General features: G+C 50.8%; 1 protein-coding gene across 2 annotated transcripts in view; it reads right to left on the reverse strand.

Annotated features, from left to right (window-relative positions):
* ASTN1 (astrotactin 1) overlaps positions 1-13,681 on the reverse strand; it is a 59,984-nt gene that overhangs the window by 28,686 nt on the left and 17,617 nt on the right. For both annotated transcript variants that reach the window (XR_007890045.1, XM_051625029.1), the window contains exons 2-6: positions 9,147-9,334; positions 3,725-4,118; positions 2,769-2,915; positions 1,731-1,838; positions 452-601 (exon numbers count right to left, since the gene is read on the reverse strand). Coding sequence is in view for 1 of the 2 variants with exons in the window: in XM_051625029.1 (XP_051480989.1) it covers positions 452-601; positions 1,731-1,838; positions 2,769-2,915; positions 3,725-4,118; positions 9,147-9,334 (987 nt within the window). In the remaining variant the exon portion in view is untranslated. The remainder of the gene's footprint in view (positions 1-451; positions 602-1,730; positions 1,839-2,768; positions 2,916-3,724; positions 4,119-9,146; positions 9,335-13,681) is intronic.

The raw sequence follows: 13,681 nt of genomic DNA on the forward strand, positions 1-13,681 counted from the left end.
TGATGGCCCCCTCTAACCCATACCTGTCTTCTCCATGTTATGACAGCCTCCTCTGTCTCACAATGGCAACCTCCATCCCACACTTGTCCCCATCATCCCTGCTTGTCCCTTCCACCCTCCATCCCTGCCCGTCCCCTCCATCCCACATTCATGCCCTCCATCCCACGCCAATCCTGTGTCCCACACCAGTATCCCTCCATCCCACACTGATACCCTCCATCCTGCATCCATCCCCTCTGTCCCATGACAGCCATCTCTGTCCTGCACCTGTCCCCTCTGCCCTGTGTCCATCCCCTTTGTCCCACACCCATCCCCTCTGCCCCACACTGGACCCTCCATCCCATGCCTATTCCCTCCATCCTGCCCCCATCCCCTTCTTCATTCCCTCCTCCCTCCATCACAGCTCGCAGAGCGGGGTGGGAGGGGGTGGATAGGACTCTGGGACACTCACCATCAGCAATGAGGTGCTCAGGGACATGGAGGGTGATCTTGACAACCAGGGGGCAGCTCATGTGGGAGGAGCAGACCAGGCTGATGACACAGCTCGTCACGCTGATGAGGGTCAGCGTGGTCTTGTTGACTGGGCTCCGGGGGGAACCCACTGCAGAACACAAAAGCACAGTCACACATGAGAGTCAAGGGACCTCAGGAACATCTTGGGGTGCAGCCTCTATCCTGCTCTTCCTGAGCCCCCACAGCTCAGGCTCTCCCACACCCCTGCACCCCGAGACCTTTCAGCAGCAGGATTTCAAAGCAGAGCACAGAGAGTGAGGACAAGAAAGGTAAATCCAATATCCTTTTATATTTACATGCCTCCCCCCCCTTCCTTCTTCTTGGCACTTCTCTGGGGTTAGTCTTGCCATGACAATGGCCTCCTGGATGCCTTAGAAAAGGCATCACAGAGCCTTCATGGCTCTGGGCATGCAGGTGTTTGACTTTCCATCTCTCTGCTGATGGAGATGAGTGGAAGAAGTTGTCTGAGGGCTGAGCTATCCCCTGAGGAGACTGAGCCTGAACTGGCCTCCTAGAATTGGCACTGGGGGTGAAAGGAGATGGCTCCCAGGCCCCCAAAAAACAAAGTACAATCCAGAAAATGGGGGAGACCAGACAGAAAGATCCTTCCCAGGGGAGGGAACTGCCCAAAGGGATGGTCGCCTTGCCCCGGGACCAAGCTGGCCTCTATCATAGAATCATAGAATCATAGAATCATAGAATCCTAGGGGTTGGAAGGGACCTCGAAAGATCATCTAGTCCAACCCCTCCTGCCAGAGCAGGGTCACCCAGAGCACATCACATAGGAACGCATCCAGGTGGGTTTTGAATGTCTCCAGTGAAGGAGACTCCACAACCTCTCTGGGCAGCCTATTCCAGTGCTCTGTCACTCTTACAGTAAAAAAATTTTTTCGGATATTCACCTTGAACCTCTCTCTTGTTTTCTATCTTCCATTGCACATACAGCTCGTGCACGCACAGTGCCAGAGCAAAGCCACAGTCCAGGAGCTGATGGGGCAGGCTCTGAAGGACACTACTCATCACTCCACACCAAAGCCCAGCAGGAGCCTCCAGCCAAAACCAGAACACATTTCAACCTCTGCTGAGAATCTCCGCCGAGGAGGTGGCAGTGGGGACCAGCACCTGCCAGCGGCAGCCCGGGTCATGGCCTGACTATCCATCTTTTGCTGATAGGAAGCCTCCAAATCTGGTGGCAAACGAGGCCCCTCCGCACCCACCTCGGCTGCGCCTCCGGCTCCGCGAGGGGTCCGTGTAGAAGGTCAGCTGGGGGTCGGTGTCTGCCTCCGTCCCCGAGTCCCCCTCGGGGTTGAGGAACGCTGAGCCGGCTGCAGGGGACACCAAGCGTGGTCACAGTGGGGTCAGCACCACGCCACCCCAAGCAGCCACATCCTACATCACCCCTCACAGGCAGTGGCTTGGATAGGAGCCAGCAGGTGCCCAGAAGGGCAACAGCATCCTGGGTTCTATTAACATGAGCGCGGCCAGCAGGACCAGGGCAGGGACACTCCCCTGTGCTTGGCCACACCTTGAATCCTGGGGTCAGTTTTGGGCCCCTCAAGACAAGAAGGACATTGAGGGGCTGGAGCACGTTCAGAGAAGGGCAACAGAGCCCGCAAAGGGTCTGGAGAACAAGTCTGATGAGGAACAGCTGAGGGAACTGGGCAAGTTTAGCCTGGAGAAAAGAAGGCTGAGGGGAGACCTTCTCGCTCTCCACAACTACCTGGGAGGAGGTTGGGTCGGTCTTTTCTCCCAAGTAACAAGTGTTAGGACCAGAGGAAATGGGCTCACAATGTGCCAGGGTAGGTTCATATTGGATATTAGGAAACATTTATTCACCCAGAGGGTTGTCAGGTCCTGGCACAGGCTGCCTAGGGCAGTGGTGGAGCAACCATCCACAGAGGTGTTCAAAAGGGTGAGCCTTGCCTTGAAGAACAGGTGCCCTGTCTAAGACGTGCAGCAAGGACAGCACCTTCTCCTCTTCCCACCACATGCAGCCTTGCACCACATGCAGGGTGATGGCTCCCATCACCTTGCAACTTTTCCCCATGGCCATGCGGGTATCATAAACCATTTCCCACGGCCAACCCCCTCTGCATCTTTGCAACCGACGCACCCAAGATCATTTGCATCCTTCCAGACTCTCACCCAAACCCTCATTTCCACGCTCTGGCCCTATTCCTCCATTCCAGAAGAGGATGGGTGGCAGGAAGGTGGGTGGCTGGAAGCCCAGAGCACCCCAACCACCCCTCCCGTACCTCGTGCCTTGTTGTTGATGCGCTTGCGCTGGCTGCTGGAGGTGTGGGACAGCAGAGTGGCCTGCTGGTGGTTCGAGTCCACGGGGCTGGTGGCAATGATGTTGTCCTTGTACTTGTTCATCAGGGACAACTTGGCGTTATCGCTCCCTGAGCAGCAAGAATTGAAGGCAAAAAAAAACCACGTTTCAGGGATAAAGATTTTTAAAAAGGAGGGAGGCGGGAAAGTTTCCCTTGGATCCATCCCTAGGATCTGCACGAGGTGACCAGCGTGCTGTGGCCAGTGGGCTGAGCTGCCCCCAGTGCCACCTCAGGAGCTCCTCAAAGCCTGGAGGGGACAGGCACCTCCACTAAGCTGAGCTTTAACGTTCAGCCTCTCGGGACACTTCAGCACAGCCAGGTCTGTAATGAAAACCCCTGGAGAGCTTTAGGAAGCACATCGTGGTCTTCCCAAACCACGAAGGCTCTAGTTGGGTGGCTCAGTTGGCAATGTGGCCAACAAGCAAGTGTGTTACAAGCCTCAGAGAATCCCTGCTGGTGATCAGAAGACAGTGTGGTGCTGTCTTCTGAATCATACTGATGGCAAGCATAATTTTGTGACAAAAAACCTCAGCTGAAGAAGACAGCAGAAATCCTGGGATATAGACAGGAATTTTGGGGACCACCAAGGGGTAGCTTGGTGAGGACACCATTCTGCTTCTCTGCCATGGGAACCACAACCCTTCCCATCAAAGCTCCACCCTGCACTGACCCAGCCATATCCCACTCAGCAGGGAGTGCTCTCAACCAGCTGCAAGGTCTCCCAGCCATGGAAGCACCTTCAGAGTGCCACCTCCTGGCCTCACACTCCACAAAAAACCCAGCTAAATGGGGAAAACGCTGAAGGGAAAACACGCGTATGGAACGACGGGAAGGAGACGAGTCGGAAAGGACCCAGCTCAGCCCTGTTCCAGCCCCACCTGGCGTGAGGTCCATGCCGGCCTTCTCATTGCAGCCCTGCAGCGAGTCCAGGGTGCGGGTGACCTGGCTGGTGAAGTCCTCCCCGCCGTTCATGCACTCCCGCTGGAGATGGTGCCGCAGGTCGGTGATGTCGTACTCGTAGCCATCCAGGATGGGGGTCTCCCGGATGCTGAGGGTCCCGCTGGAGTTGTGGCCCTGCACGCGGGCGTTGCGCAGGCTCTCCCGCCCGTGGCCCCCGATCAGCACCGAGGGGATGTAGTGGATCTCGTTGGCCGCCTCGGCGCTGGCGCTCTTCTGGGGCTGCGGCACCCGGCGCCGCTTGCACCAGCGCCGGCGGGTGTAGAGGATCATCACCAGGCAGAGGATGGAGAGCAGCAGGGCAATCATCCCTCCCTGCGGGCACAAAGGAGAGGAGCAGGGCTCAGCCCGGGGACAGCGACATCTCAGAATCACAGAAACGTCCTGGTTGGGAAAGAACTTTTCAGATGATCGGGTCCAACCGGAACCCAGTTCTACCAACCATTTGCCTGACTCTGCCAAGTCCAGAGCTTAAACCGTGTGCATCAGCACCACCATCTACACAGCTTTGAAACACCCCCAGGGATGGTGATTCAACAGCCTATTCCACTGTTTAATTTAATTTACCTGTATCCTGGGCTGCATCAAAAAAAGCATGGCCAGCCAATCGAGAGAGGTGATTCTCCCCCTCTACTCTGCTCTGGTGAGACCCCACCTGGAGTCCTGTGTCCAGTTCTGGAGTCCCCAACATAAGAAGGACATAGAACTCCTCAAGCATGTCCAGAGAAGAGCCACAAAGATGATCAGAGGGCTGAAGGACCTCCCCTATGAAGACAGGCTGAGGAAGTTGGGGTTGTTCAGCCTAGAGAAGAGGAGGCTCCATGGTGACCTTACAACAACTTTCCAGTGTCTGAAGGGGGCCTATAAGAAAGCTGGGGTAGGGATTTTTACACAGGTGTGGAGCGAGAGGACAAGGGGCAATAGTCTGAAGCTTAAAGAGGGGAGATTCAGGTTGGACATTTGGAAAAAGTTCTTTCCAGTGAGGGTGGTGAGATGCTGGAACAGGTCGCCCAGGGAGGTTGTGGAAGCCCCATCCCTGGAGGTCTTCAAGACCAGGTTGGACTGGGCTCCGAGCAACCTGGTCTAGTGGGAGGTGTCCGTGCCCATGCAGGGGGGATGGAACTGGATGATCTTTAAGGTCCCTTCCAACCCAAAGCATTCTATGATTCTGTGACTCTATGATTACCCTTTCAGTGAAGAAGTGTCTTCTAACATCTAATCTAAACCTCCCCTGGAGCACCTTGAGCCCGTCTCCTCTTGTTTTACCACTTGTTACTTGGGAGAAGAGACCCGCCGCCCCTTGCTCCAACTGCCTTTCAGGTCGTTGCAGAGCAAGAGGGTCTCCCCTCAGCCTCCTTTTCTCCAGACCAAACACCCCTAGTTCCCTCAGCCACTCTCCATAAGACTTGCTCTCCAGGGATGCACCGGGGTGGCCAAGGAAAAGACCATGGCAAGAGGGGCCTGGTGGCATCCATAAGAGGGTGGTGTCACCCATAAGAGGGTGGTGGCACAGAGAACACCAGGCACTGGCCAAGCTTTGAAGTCACCACCAAGGCATGAAAGAGCAGCCTTTAAAGCAGAGCAAGTTCTGCTTCACACTGCCACAACCCGCCTTTGAAAGCTGAGAGCAAATTTATTCCAGGCAAACGCTCCTACGGGCAACTTTTCCTGACCCATTTCCTACCAGTTTCACTGCTGTCACTCTCAATCCTGGGAGATTTTCCCAGGGTATCTGGCAGAAATTACAGCACAGATTAAAGGAGATCAAGGCTGGAGACAGCCAGATGACTGACGTGATGTTTGGAGAACACTGGAGGGGGTGGAGAAGGGACTGAAAAAGCTCCTGCCCCACAAGAACATGGAACCTGAAACTGCTGAAAAAGCTCCTGCCCCACAAGAACATGGAACCTGAAACTGCACCCAGCCCTGCCACTGTCCCCAAGGTCACCCTCCTGAGGTCACATTGTCACTGGGTGCAGATAGAAGGGACGAGATGGAAGACCAAGCTGGCCCTTTGTGCCCAGCCTGCCAAGAATAATAATATCAATAATAATTAAAAAATAATGACCAGGAGAAGAAGAGGAAAGAGAAGAATAAGAGAAAGAAGAGGATGAAGAAGGAAGAGTGTGTGGAGATGAAGAAGGATTAAGAGCACATGGAGCCAGCTAAGAGCTCACTGTCCATCAGCAGCTCAGGTTCCCTCCTCTTTTTTATGCAATAGGTGATCTTGATAAAATAAAATAATGGTTATAGTCTGTTCCATTAGGACAAAACATTAAGGGGATTATTGAATGAGACACAGGAAAGGCAGCTGGAAAAGCAGCTCTAATGGCCATTAAGGTTTAACCCTGTGTCATTCCCAGGATCACGGAGCTGTGCTGCACTTTCCCTGCCCTGCTGCCACACTGAAAATAAAAGAAGAAGAAAAAAAGGAGAGAAAACGAGGAAACTCCAGGGATTAAGGATTCAAACAGTCCAGGGGGGCTGGCTGGCATGTGGCATCTCTCCAGCCAGGAGCCTGCAGCTGGGAGGCCAGGAAATCTCCTGCCAGGGCTGGCACTGGATTCCTGTCCGGGGGTTTTTTAGTAGTAAAGTCTGGGCCCAGTTCTCTGTCATGTTCAAATCCCTTTGAGTTACTCTGATCCTTAAGTCATTTGGGCTATCCCCATCCCCCACTGCAGAGGGCCCCCCCTGGTCACAGCTCTCCATCACCCCAGGGATGAGGTGACAAGCACCACCCTGCAGATGAGGTGACAAGCAGATGGGAGTAACACACGGACATTCCTGGCTTTCCTTATGGACATTATACCCCATATAACCACCAGAGAGCTCTGCCATACACCCCTGCTGGGAGACCAAGCTGAAGCTGAAGTCTGGTGGACACCTGTTTGTTGAAGGCAGGGATGTGGATTCTCCAAAAAGACCTGTTATTGAATCGAAATGGAATTTATTCCGCCCTGAGGGTCTTGGATCTCAAACAATCCCTGAGGAAAAGAAGCCTGGGACCAACTGAGATTTCCAGAGGTTCCAAAGGGACCAGCACTAAGCCTCCTCCACCCCATGCCAGCTGGAGGGGTCAAGGCACCACCTTAGAGCCCCAGTTCCTCTCCATGGGAGCACAAATTTCCCATTCTGCCTTCATCTCGCCCGTCCTGCCACTCCTGGGATATTCTGGGCAGGTGCTGGAGAGCTTCTCACACAGGCTGTGGGCCAGGCACTGTGACAGCGGGCACAGCTCCCTCTCGTGCTTCTCCTCTTGCCAACCACCCAGGTAAGAGAGAGAGACAAGACAGACAAAGAGACAAAGACAGACAGCAAGGCAGCAAGACAGTAAGAAAATAAAAGAGAAGAAAGAGAAGAAGGAAAGGGAAGAAAGGGAAGAAAGAGAGAGAGAAAGGAGAGAGAGAAAGGAAGGAAGGAAGGAAGGAAGGAAGGAAGGAAGGAAGGAAGGAAGGAAGGAAGGAAGGAAGGAAGGAAGGAAGGAAGGAAGGAAGGAAGGAAGGAAGGAAGGAAGGAAGGAAGGAAGGAAGGAAGGAAGGAAGGAAGGAAAAGGAAAAAAGAGAGAAAGGAAAGAAAGAGAGAAAGGGAGAAAGAGAGAAAGAGAGAAAGAGAGAAAGAGAGAGAGAAAGAGAGAAAGAGAGAAAGAGAGAAAGAAAGAGAGAGAGAGAGAAAGAGAGAAAGAGAGAAAGAGAGAAAGAAAGAAAGAGAGAAAGAGAGAAAGAGAGAAAGAGAGAAAGAGAGAAAGAGAGAAAGAAAGAGAGAAAGAGAGAAAGAGAGAAAGAGAGAAAGAGAGAAAGAGAGAAAGAGAGAAAGAAAGAGAGAGAGAAAGAGAGAGAGAAAGAGAGAAAGAGAGAAAGAAAGAGAGAAAGAAAGAGAGAAAGAGAGAAAGAGAGAAAGAGAGAAAGAGAGAAAGAGAGAAAGAGAGAAAGAGAGAAAGAAAGAGAGAAAGAGAGAAAGAAAGAAAGAGAGAAAGAGAGAAAGAAAGAAAGAGAGAAAGAGAGAAAGAGAGAAAGAAAGAAAGAAAGAAAGAAAGAAAGAAAGAAAGAAAGAAAGAAAGAAAGAAAGAAAGAAAGAAAGAAAGAAAGAAAGAAAGAAAGAAAGAAAGAAAGAAAGAAAGAAAGAAAGAAAGAAAGAAAGAAAGAAAGAAAGAAAGAAAGAAAGAAAGAAAGAAAGAAAGAAAGAAAGAAAGAAAGAAGGAAAGAAGGAAAGAAAGAAAGAAAGAAAGAAAGAAAGAAAGAAAGAAAGAAAGAAAGAAAGAAAGAAAGAAAGAAAGAAAGAAAGAAAGAAAGAAAGAAAGAAAGAAAGAAAGAAAGAAAGAAAGAAAGAAAGAAAGAAAGAAAGAAAGAAAGAAAGAAAGAAAGAAAGAAAGAAAGAAAGAAAGAAAGAAAGAAGAAATTCAGCCTTGAAACCTCCATGTTATCGTGACTCCTGGCACAAAAATCTACTTCGATTTGTCAGGGTGTGAAGATGCTGCCAAGGCAGAGCTGAGTGATGGGGGGAAAATGGGGAAAGAGAGGATTCAACCTGTATTTACACATTTTGGTACAAGAGCAATGAGTTGCAGACATGCTTCTCATCAGCTGGATGATCAGCCTTGGTTCAGGCACTCCTGTCTCCACCTATTCAGTAGTGCTCATGAAAACCATGACCAGAGTGGCAGAGCAGGGTGGCCCCTTGGGAGCAGCTGAGAAGGGACAAAAGAAAAAAAAAGAAGGAAATAATCCTAAATGCTGTTTTTGGGGGTGGTTTTGCCAATGATTTTTTTTTTTTTTTTCCTCAAGACTAATCAAGCAGAAATGATGGAGGAGAAACCTGGCCTGGGGCTGCATTCTGGAAGAGCTATGGATGCTCTCATTATGGTAGACACCATTAAACAGCTTGTTTGCAGCCTCTGCAACACACTGTCTCCAGCTAATTATCTTCCAGCAGCACAAAAATTGTCAAGATTCTTCAGATTTTCTCCAACATCAGAAAAAAAAAAAAACAACACAGCCCAACAAACCCCAGATCCACCTCCAACATGCAGATCTCTGCTTCACCCTCCTTTCTCCTTAAACTGGAAGAGGGGAGATTTAGGTGAGACATTAGGGAAGAAATTCTTCCCTGTGAGGGTGGTGAGACACTGGAAGAGGTTGCCCAGGGAAGCTGTGGCTGCCCCATCCCTGGCAGTGTTGAAGGGCAGGTTGGATGGGGCTTGGAGCAACCTGGGCTGGTGGGAGGTGTCCCTGCCCATGCAGGGAGGTTGGAACTGGATGATGTTTAAGGTCCCATCCAAACCAGTCTGTGATTCTGTGACTCGATGAAATACACAGTTTTCAGCAGAGCTGCCTTCCCATCACATACCATGACAGAGATGTGGAGGATCCTCAGCTCTTCCTCTGCCGACTCAGTCTGGGGCTCATCTGTGGGTTCAAAGCCAGGCAGGTTGGGGGCCCCATCTTGGTGGTGGATGTGGAAGAGCAAGGTGCCGTTCTCCAGCCACTGCTGCCGCCACCGCACCAGCGGGATGTCATCCGTGTTGCCCGAGATCTCTGCAAGAGCAAGTCCAAAACCAAGCACATGGGAAGGATGGAGGAGGAGAGAGGAGATGGGGGACATCCACCTCTTCCCAAAAAAAAAACGAGCGAAGGGACTAAGGGACACCCTCTGGTCACCTCCTGCCAGGATCGTGGTTGCCCCTAAGTGATCCGCGACCTGAAGGGTTAAAGCGGAGTGACATCGTATTTCTGGGCTAAATCCAGATGTGGATCCCTCCAAAAAAAATCAGATGTGGTGCAGGGACATAACACCTACTGACAACATCTCAGAGCCTGGCAGCATCCTTCCAGCCCTGAAGTGTTTCACCCACACACTTCATGTCAAACACAGCAGCAGCTGCAGGGATCACAGGGTACAGGACAACTTCCCGGCAGCTCTAATGGGATCACTGGGATCATGGCACTAAATTGTTGCAGACAGAAAATACTTCCTAACCTTTGTGGACAGAGAAATACGTACCACGGCACCTGCAGCTCTGGCTGTGATCAAGGGGCATTCAGAGGCCATCAGTCTTCAACCGTTTTTTACAGCTCCTCACACAGGACTCTGCCACGAGAGCTGCAGATGTACCTGCACCTCCTGCCCCAAAACCCCAACGTGCCCCTTTAACTTGAGAGTTTAGGGGCAGTGGGCCAGAGGGCCAGGGCTGGGCTGAGGAGTGATGGCAGCAGAGGACACCCAAGCAGGAGGAGCAGCTGAGGACAGGGACATGCCACGTGCCACGGGACGCTGAAAACTGAGTCCAACCAAATTCACCTGCCTGACTGCAAAATTCCAGAGACAACCCACGGCTGGTTCCTAGCAAAAGGGAGGGTGACACTGGCACGTCCCCAGGAGAGACAGGCACTGCTTTAACCACCACAGACCAGGTCACCTTGATCACCATCTCAGAGCAGCTCCACCTCAACCACCACCCTGAGCCTCTCATCAGCCCACCAGTTATTTTTCACGGAAACACAAACTCCAGCTGCATTTGTTGGAACGACCACAGGAAACCAGGCTGAGCTTCCCAGCAAGACGCAGCTTCCCCCTCCTGTCCCTGTCCTGTGGGGACAATCCAGCTGGACCCCCCTGCTCCACCCCACTCCCAGCCCCCCGTTTTGATGGCAGTGGGAAAGAGCCCCGCTCGCTTTGCAAATCAGCCTCTTCGTTCCTCTCGTCTCACCCGGCCTCGAAATGAAAACTGAATTCAATTACAGTGCTGAAAAAACAACATTTCACATTTTTACTGTTAATTAAATTCATTAAGGGCTGCCTTAAGTGAGCTAGCTAGGGGAGGAGGGGCCAGGCTGCATCAGGAACCAGGTTCCTTGTCCCACACTGGTTCGATTCATCAAAAAGAAACATCAGCCCCTGCTGCCAACTGGCAGATCTTGTCTGCTCAGCACCATATTTCTGGTGGCAATCAGCACCCTGGGAGCACCTCGAGCAAAGAGAGGCTGAGCTCTCCTGGATGCCACCAGGAAGCAAAAGCCAGGGGAATTAAAGCACCCAGGAAGTCAGGAGCACTTTTGAAATGCCCTCTAACCTGAGCTGCGGGTTTAAGCACGTGGATCCCCTCTTAAAAAGCAGGTCCTGGGGGGCAGGAGGGTTTGAAGAAGCAGATCCACTCCCCTCCCACCCGGTCTTTATTCACGGGCTGAAAAGGGGAAAACAACTTTTCCTGCCTTCCCAACTCCCCACGGCTTCTCAGCTTCACATGAACTAGTTCACAGGGAAGAAAATACCCTCCCTGCACCTGCCTGCTAACGTGAAATTAGGAGTAATTAAGGCAAGAGCTTTTATGCACAACAGGAACTCAAGGTACTGACATTTGGGAAAATGTAAATACCAGTGTTGGCTCCGTTGTAAAGAGTGAAAATAATAGATACTGAGTATACGACATTGTGACATTTAGAAAGCTGGAGTTAAAGATGTTTTCCCCCTGATCTGACACATCACTGAAAAAGCAGCACCCTTTGGTTCATTAATATTTGAGGAGGACTCCTTGATGGAAGTTATTTAAATGATGAATAGATTATAGTAAATGTAAGCCTTAAAATAGGTTGTCATAATTTCAAATTTACTTAAACAGGCTTATTTTGAAAATGAAAAAGACATTTCAATTTAAAAAAAAAAAAAATGGATTCTGGTTTGAAAAGAGCAGAGCCCCAGGGCAGTATCCTCTCCCACCAGACATCACGATGGGACCCCGTGGCTGTGCCACACTTCTGTCCCAAGTGGAACAGAGGAAAACACCCCAGAAATCAGCGGGCTCTGACTCCAAAGCAGCAGCTGTGACTCCTCCATCACACCTCAGGGCAAGGTTGCTTCATTGCCTCTGCTCCTGCCCTGGCTTCTTGAGGACGTATACCCAGATGAGAGCGCTTCCTCCTTGGACCTCCTCTCCTCAAGGCTCTTAGCAATGCTCCAGCTGCCCCATCCAATTCCATTTTGACTCAAAAAAAAATAATAATAAATGCTTTCCTGATCTCATTCAGTTCTCCTGAAGTTTGGTTCAAGAAAGATCAAGAGAAGACCAGAAGCAGGGCCGAGACCAAGACCAAGCTTTCTCCCTAACACAGCATCTCCTTGCTCTCTCTTCTCCCACTCCAACACATTCCACTTTGATCTTTGCCTTGCTCTCCAAGCAAGACACCTCATCACCTGGTGGGAGATGCTGCAGTGACCCATGTAGCCAACTGAGGGCCATTTACCTGGCTGCTGTTGGGGCTCAGCTCTGTGGTGGGGCTGGACAGCCCCAACCAGCTTGTGCCATGGGGCCAGAAGACCCCAGAAGAGGTGGGAAAGAAAGCAGAGAAGCCCAAAAAAAGAAAAGAAAAAAAAAGACAAAGCAGGGGAGAGAGGATATTTTCAAGTTCAAAGTTTGAAAGATATTGATGGTAGGCCTGGTCCCTGCATGGCTTTCATTAAGGCCTTGGATATGAAGCCATTAGCACTAGTATTAACTTCTTGCACCTCTGTTAAAAAATAGCCTGCCTGAGTCAGGGGTTAATAACAGTAGGAGACCACTAATTAGGCTGTGCCACGTTTGCCTGGTATCAAACGTGGCCCAGGTCCTTCATATCTACAGGAGGAGCAGCCTCCAAAGACCCCAGCTGATGCTTTCAACATAAGGGCCGTGGCTGCTCCCCTCCCAGAACATCTGCGAGGGGAGGGAGAAGGGAAGGTTGTGGAGGAGCAAACGGAGGAGAGGAGAAGAGGAAAGTCTGGATAAAGTTGCTGCAGGCGGGTGGATTTCCACCTGCTTTCCTGTTGATCATCCCAAATAACCCCATCTCCCTGGGGAGAGCTGTCCCACACGAAGCAAACCCAGGCGTTCTGGAGGCAACATCTCTGCTGCTTCTGGTTTGGGGAGGCAACATGCCCTTCACAGCCCAGTTCAGCACCCGAGCTGGTGTGACACTGAAAGGGTGGCCCCCAAGCCCAACACCGACACGGACCCTTTCCCACAACCTCATCCTCCTGCTGTGACCTGCCATCACGGCAGGAGGGAAAGCACACAAAGAGAGCAGCTCTCCTCAAAAACATACGCCAACATTTTGACCAAAAAAAAAAACCCCAACAGCCAAACAACAAAGCATAAAAACAATTTTCCTCTCCATTTGGAAGCGTTTTGCACGAACAGAAGTCTCTGATTAAGTCAAATTAAGTCGGCCATAACGCCAGTCTCCACAGACTCATTTCATACAGCAGATTTTGATTTGGACTCATGTTTCCTCGTTAACATTTAAACCTGCCTTATTTTCCATCCAGAACCTAACTGTGTTTTTATTTAAGTTCCCCATCAGCAAAGGCCTTTGCTGTGTGTCTAAACCTCAGACATCTTTTAAAGGCCTCTAACCCAGCTAAAGCCAGCCCTGGCCTTGGAGGGTCCTACAAGGGGCCTCCAACATCTAAAGTAACTTGGGAGACCTTCCCACCACCAGCCACTCACAGTCTGCATTAGGTCCTCAGGATTTGATTCTTACCAATTCAGGTGTCAAAACACGTAGCCTCATATTTAACTTGTTTTTACTTCCAGGTTTTAGTGACCCATCTTTCATGGGATAATATTCAAGGTTTTATGGGCTCGTTTAATAAAAATCACATTCATCACTGACTATATTTTATCTGCATTTTTTAATCCCATCTTCAGTCTCGGGTGGGACAACCAGCTCATTTTGTAGGTCATTCTGCCTTTTCAAGACAATCCAGCTTTTCCATACCAGCAAACACAAACCTCACTTGGTCTATTAGGAACCTGCTTCACAAGCCACCTCGGGCAACATTTCCAAAAGACCCACGGACGTGGGAGAACTTGAAGGCTCCAAGAAAAGCCACCTGCTGTACCTGGAGAC

This window comes from Apus apus, chromosome 7 (assembly GCF_020740795.1).
Source record: "Apus apus isolate bApuApu2 chromosome 7, bApuApu2.pri.cur, whole genome shotgun sequence".
Classification (NCBI taxonomy): domain Eukaryota; kingdom Metazoa; phylum Chordata; class Aves; order Apodiformes; family Apodidae; genus Apus; species Apus apus.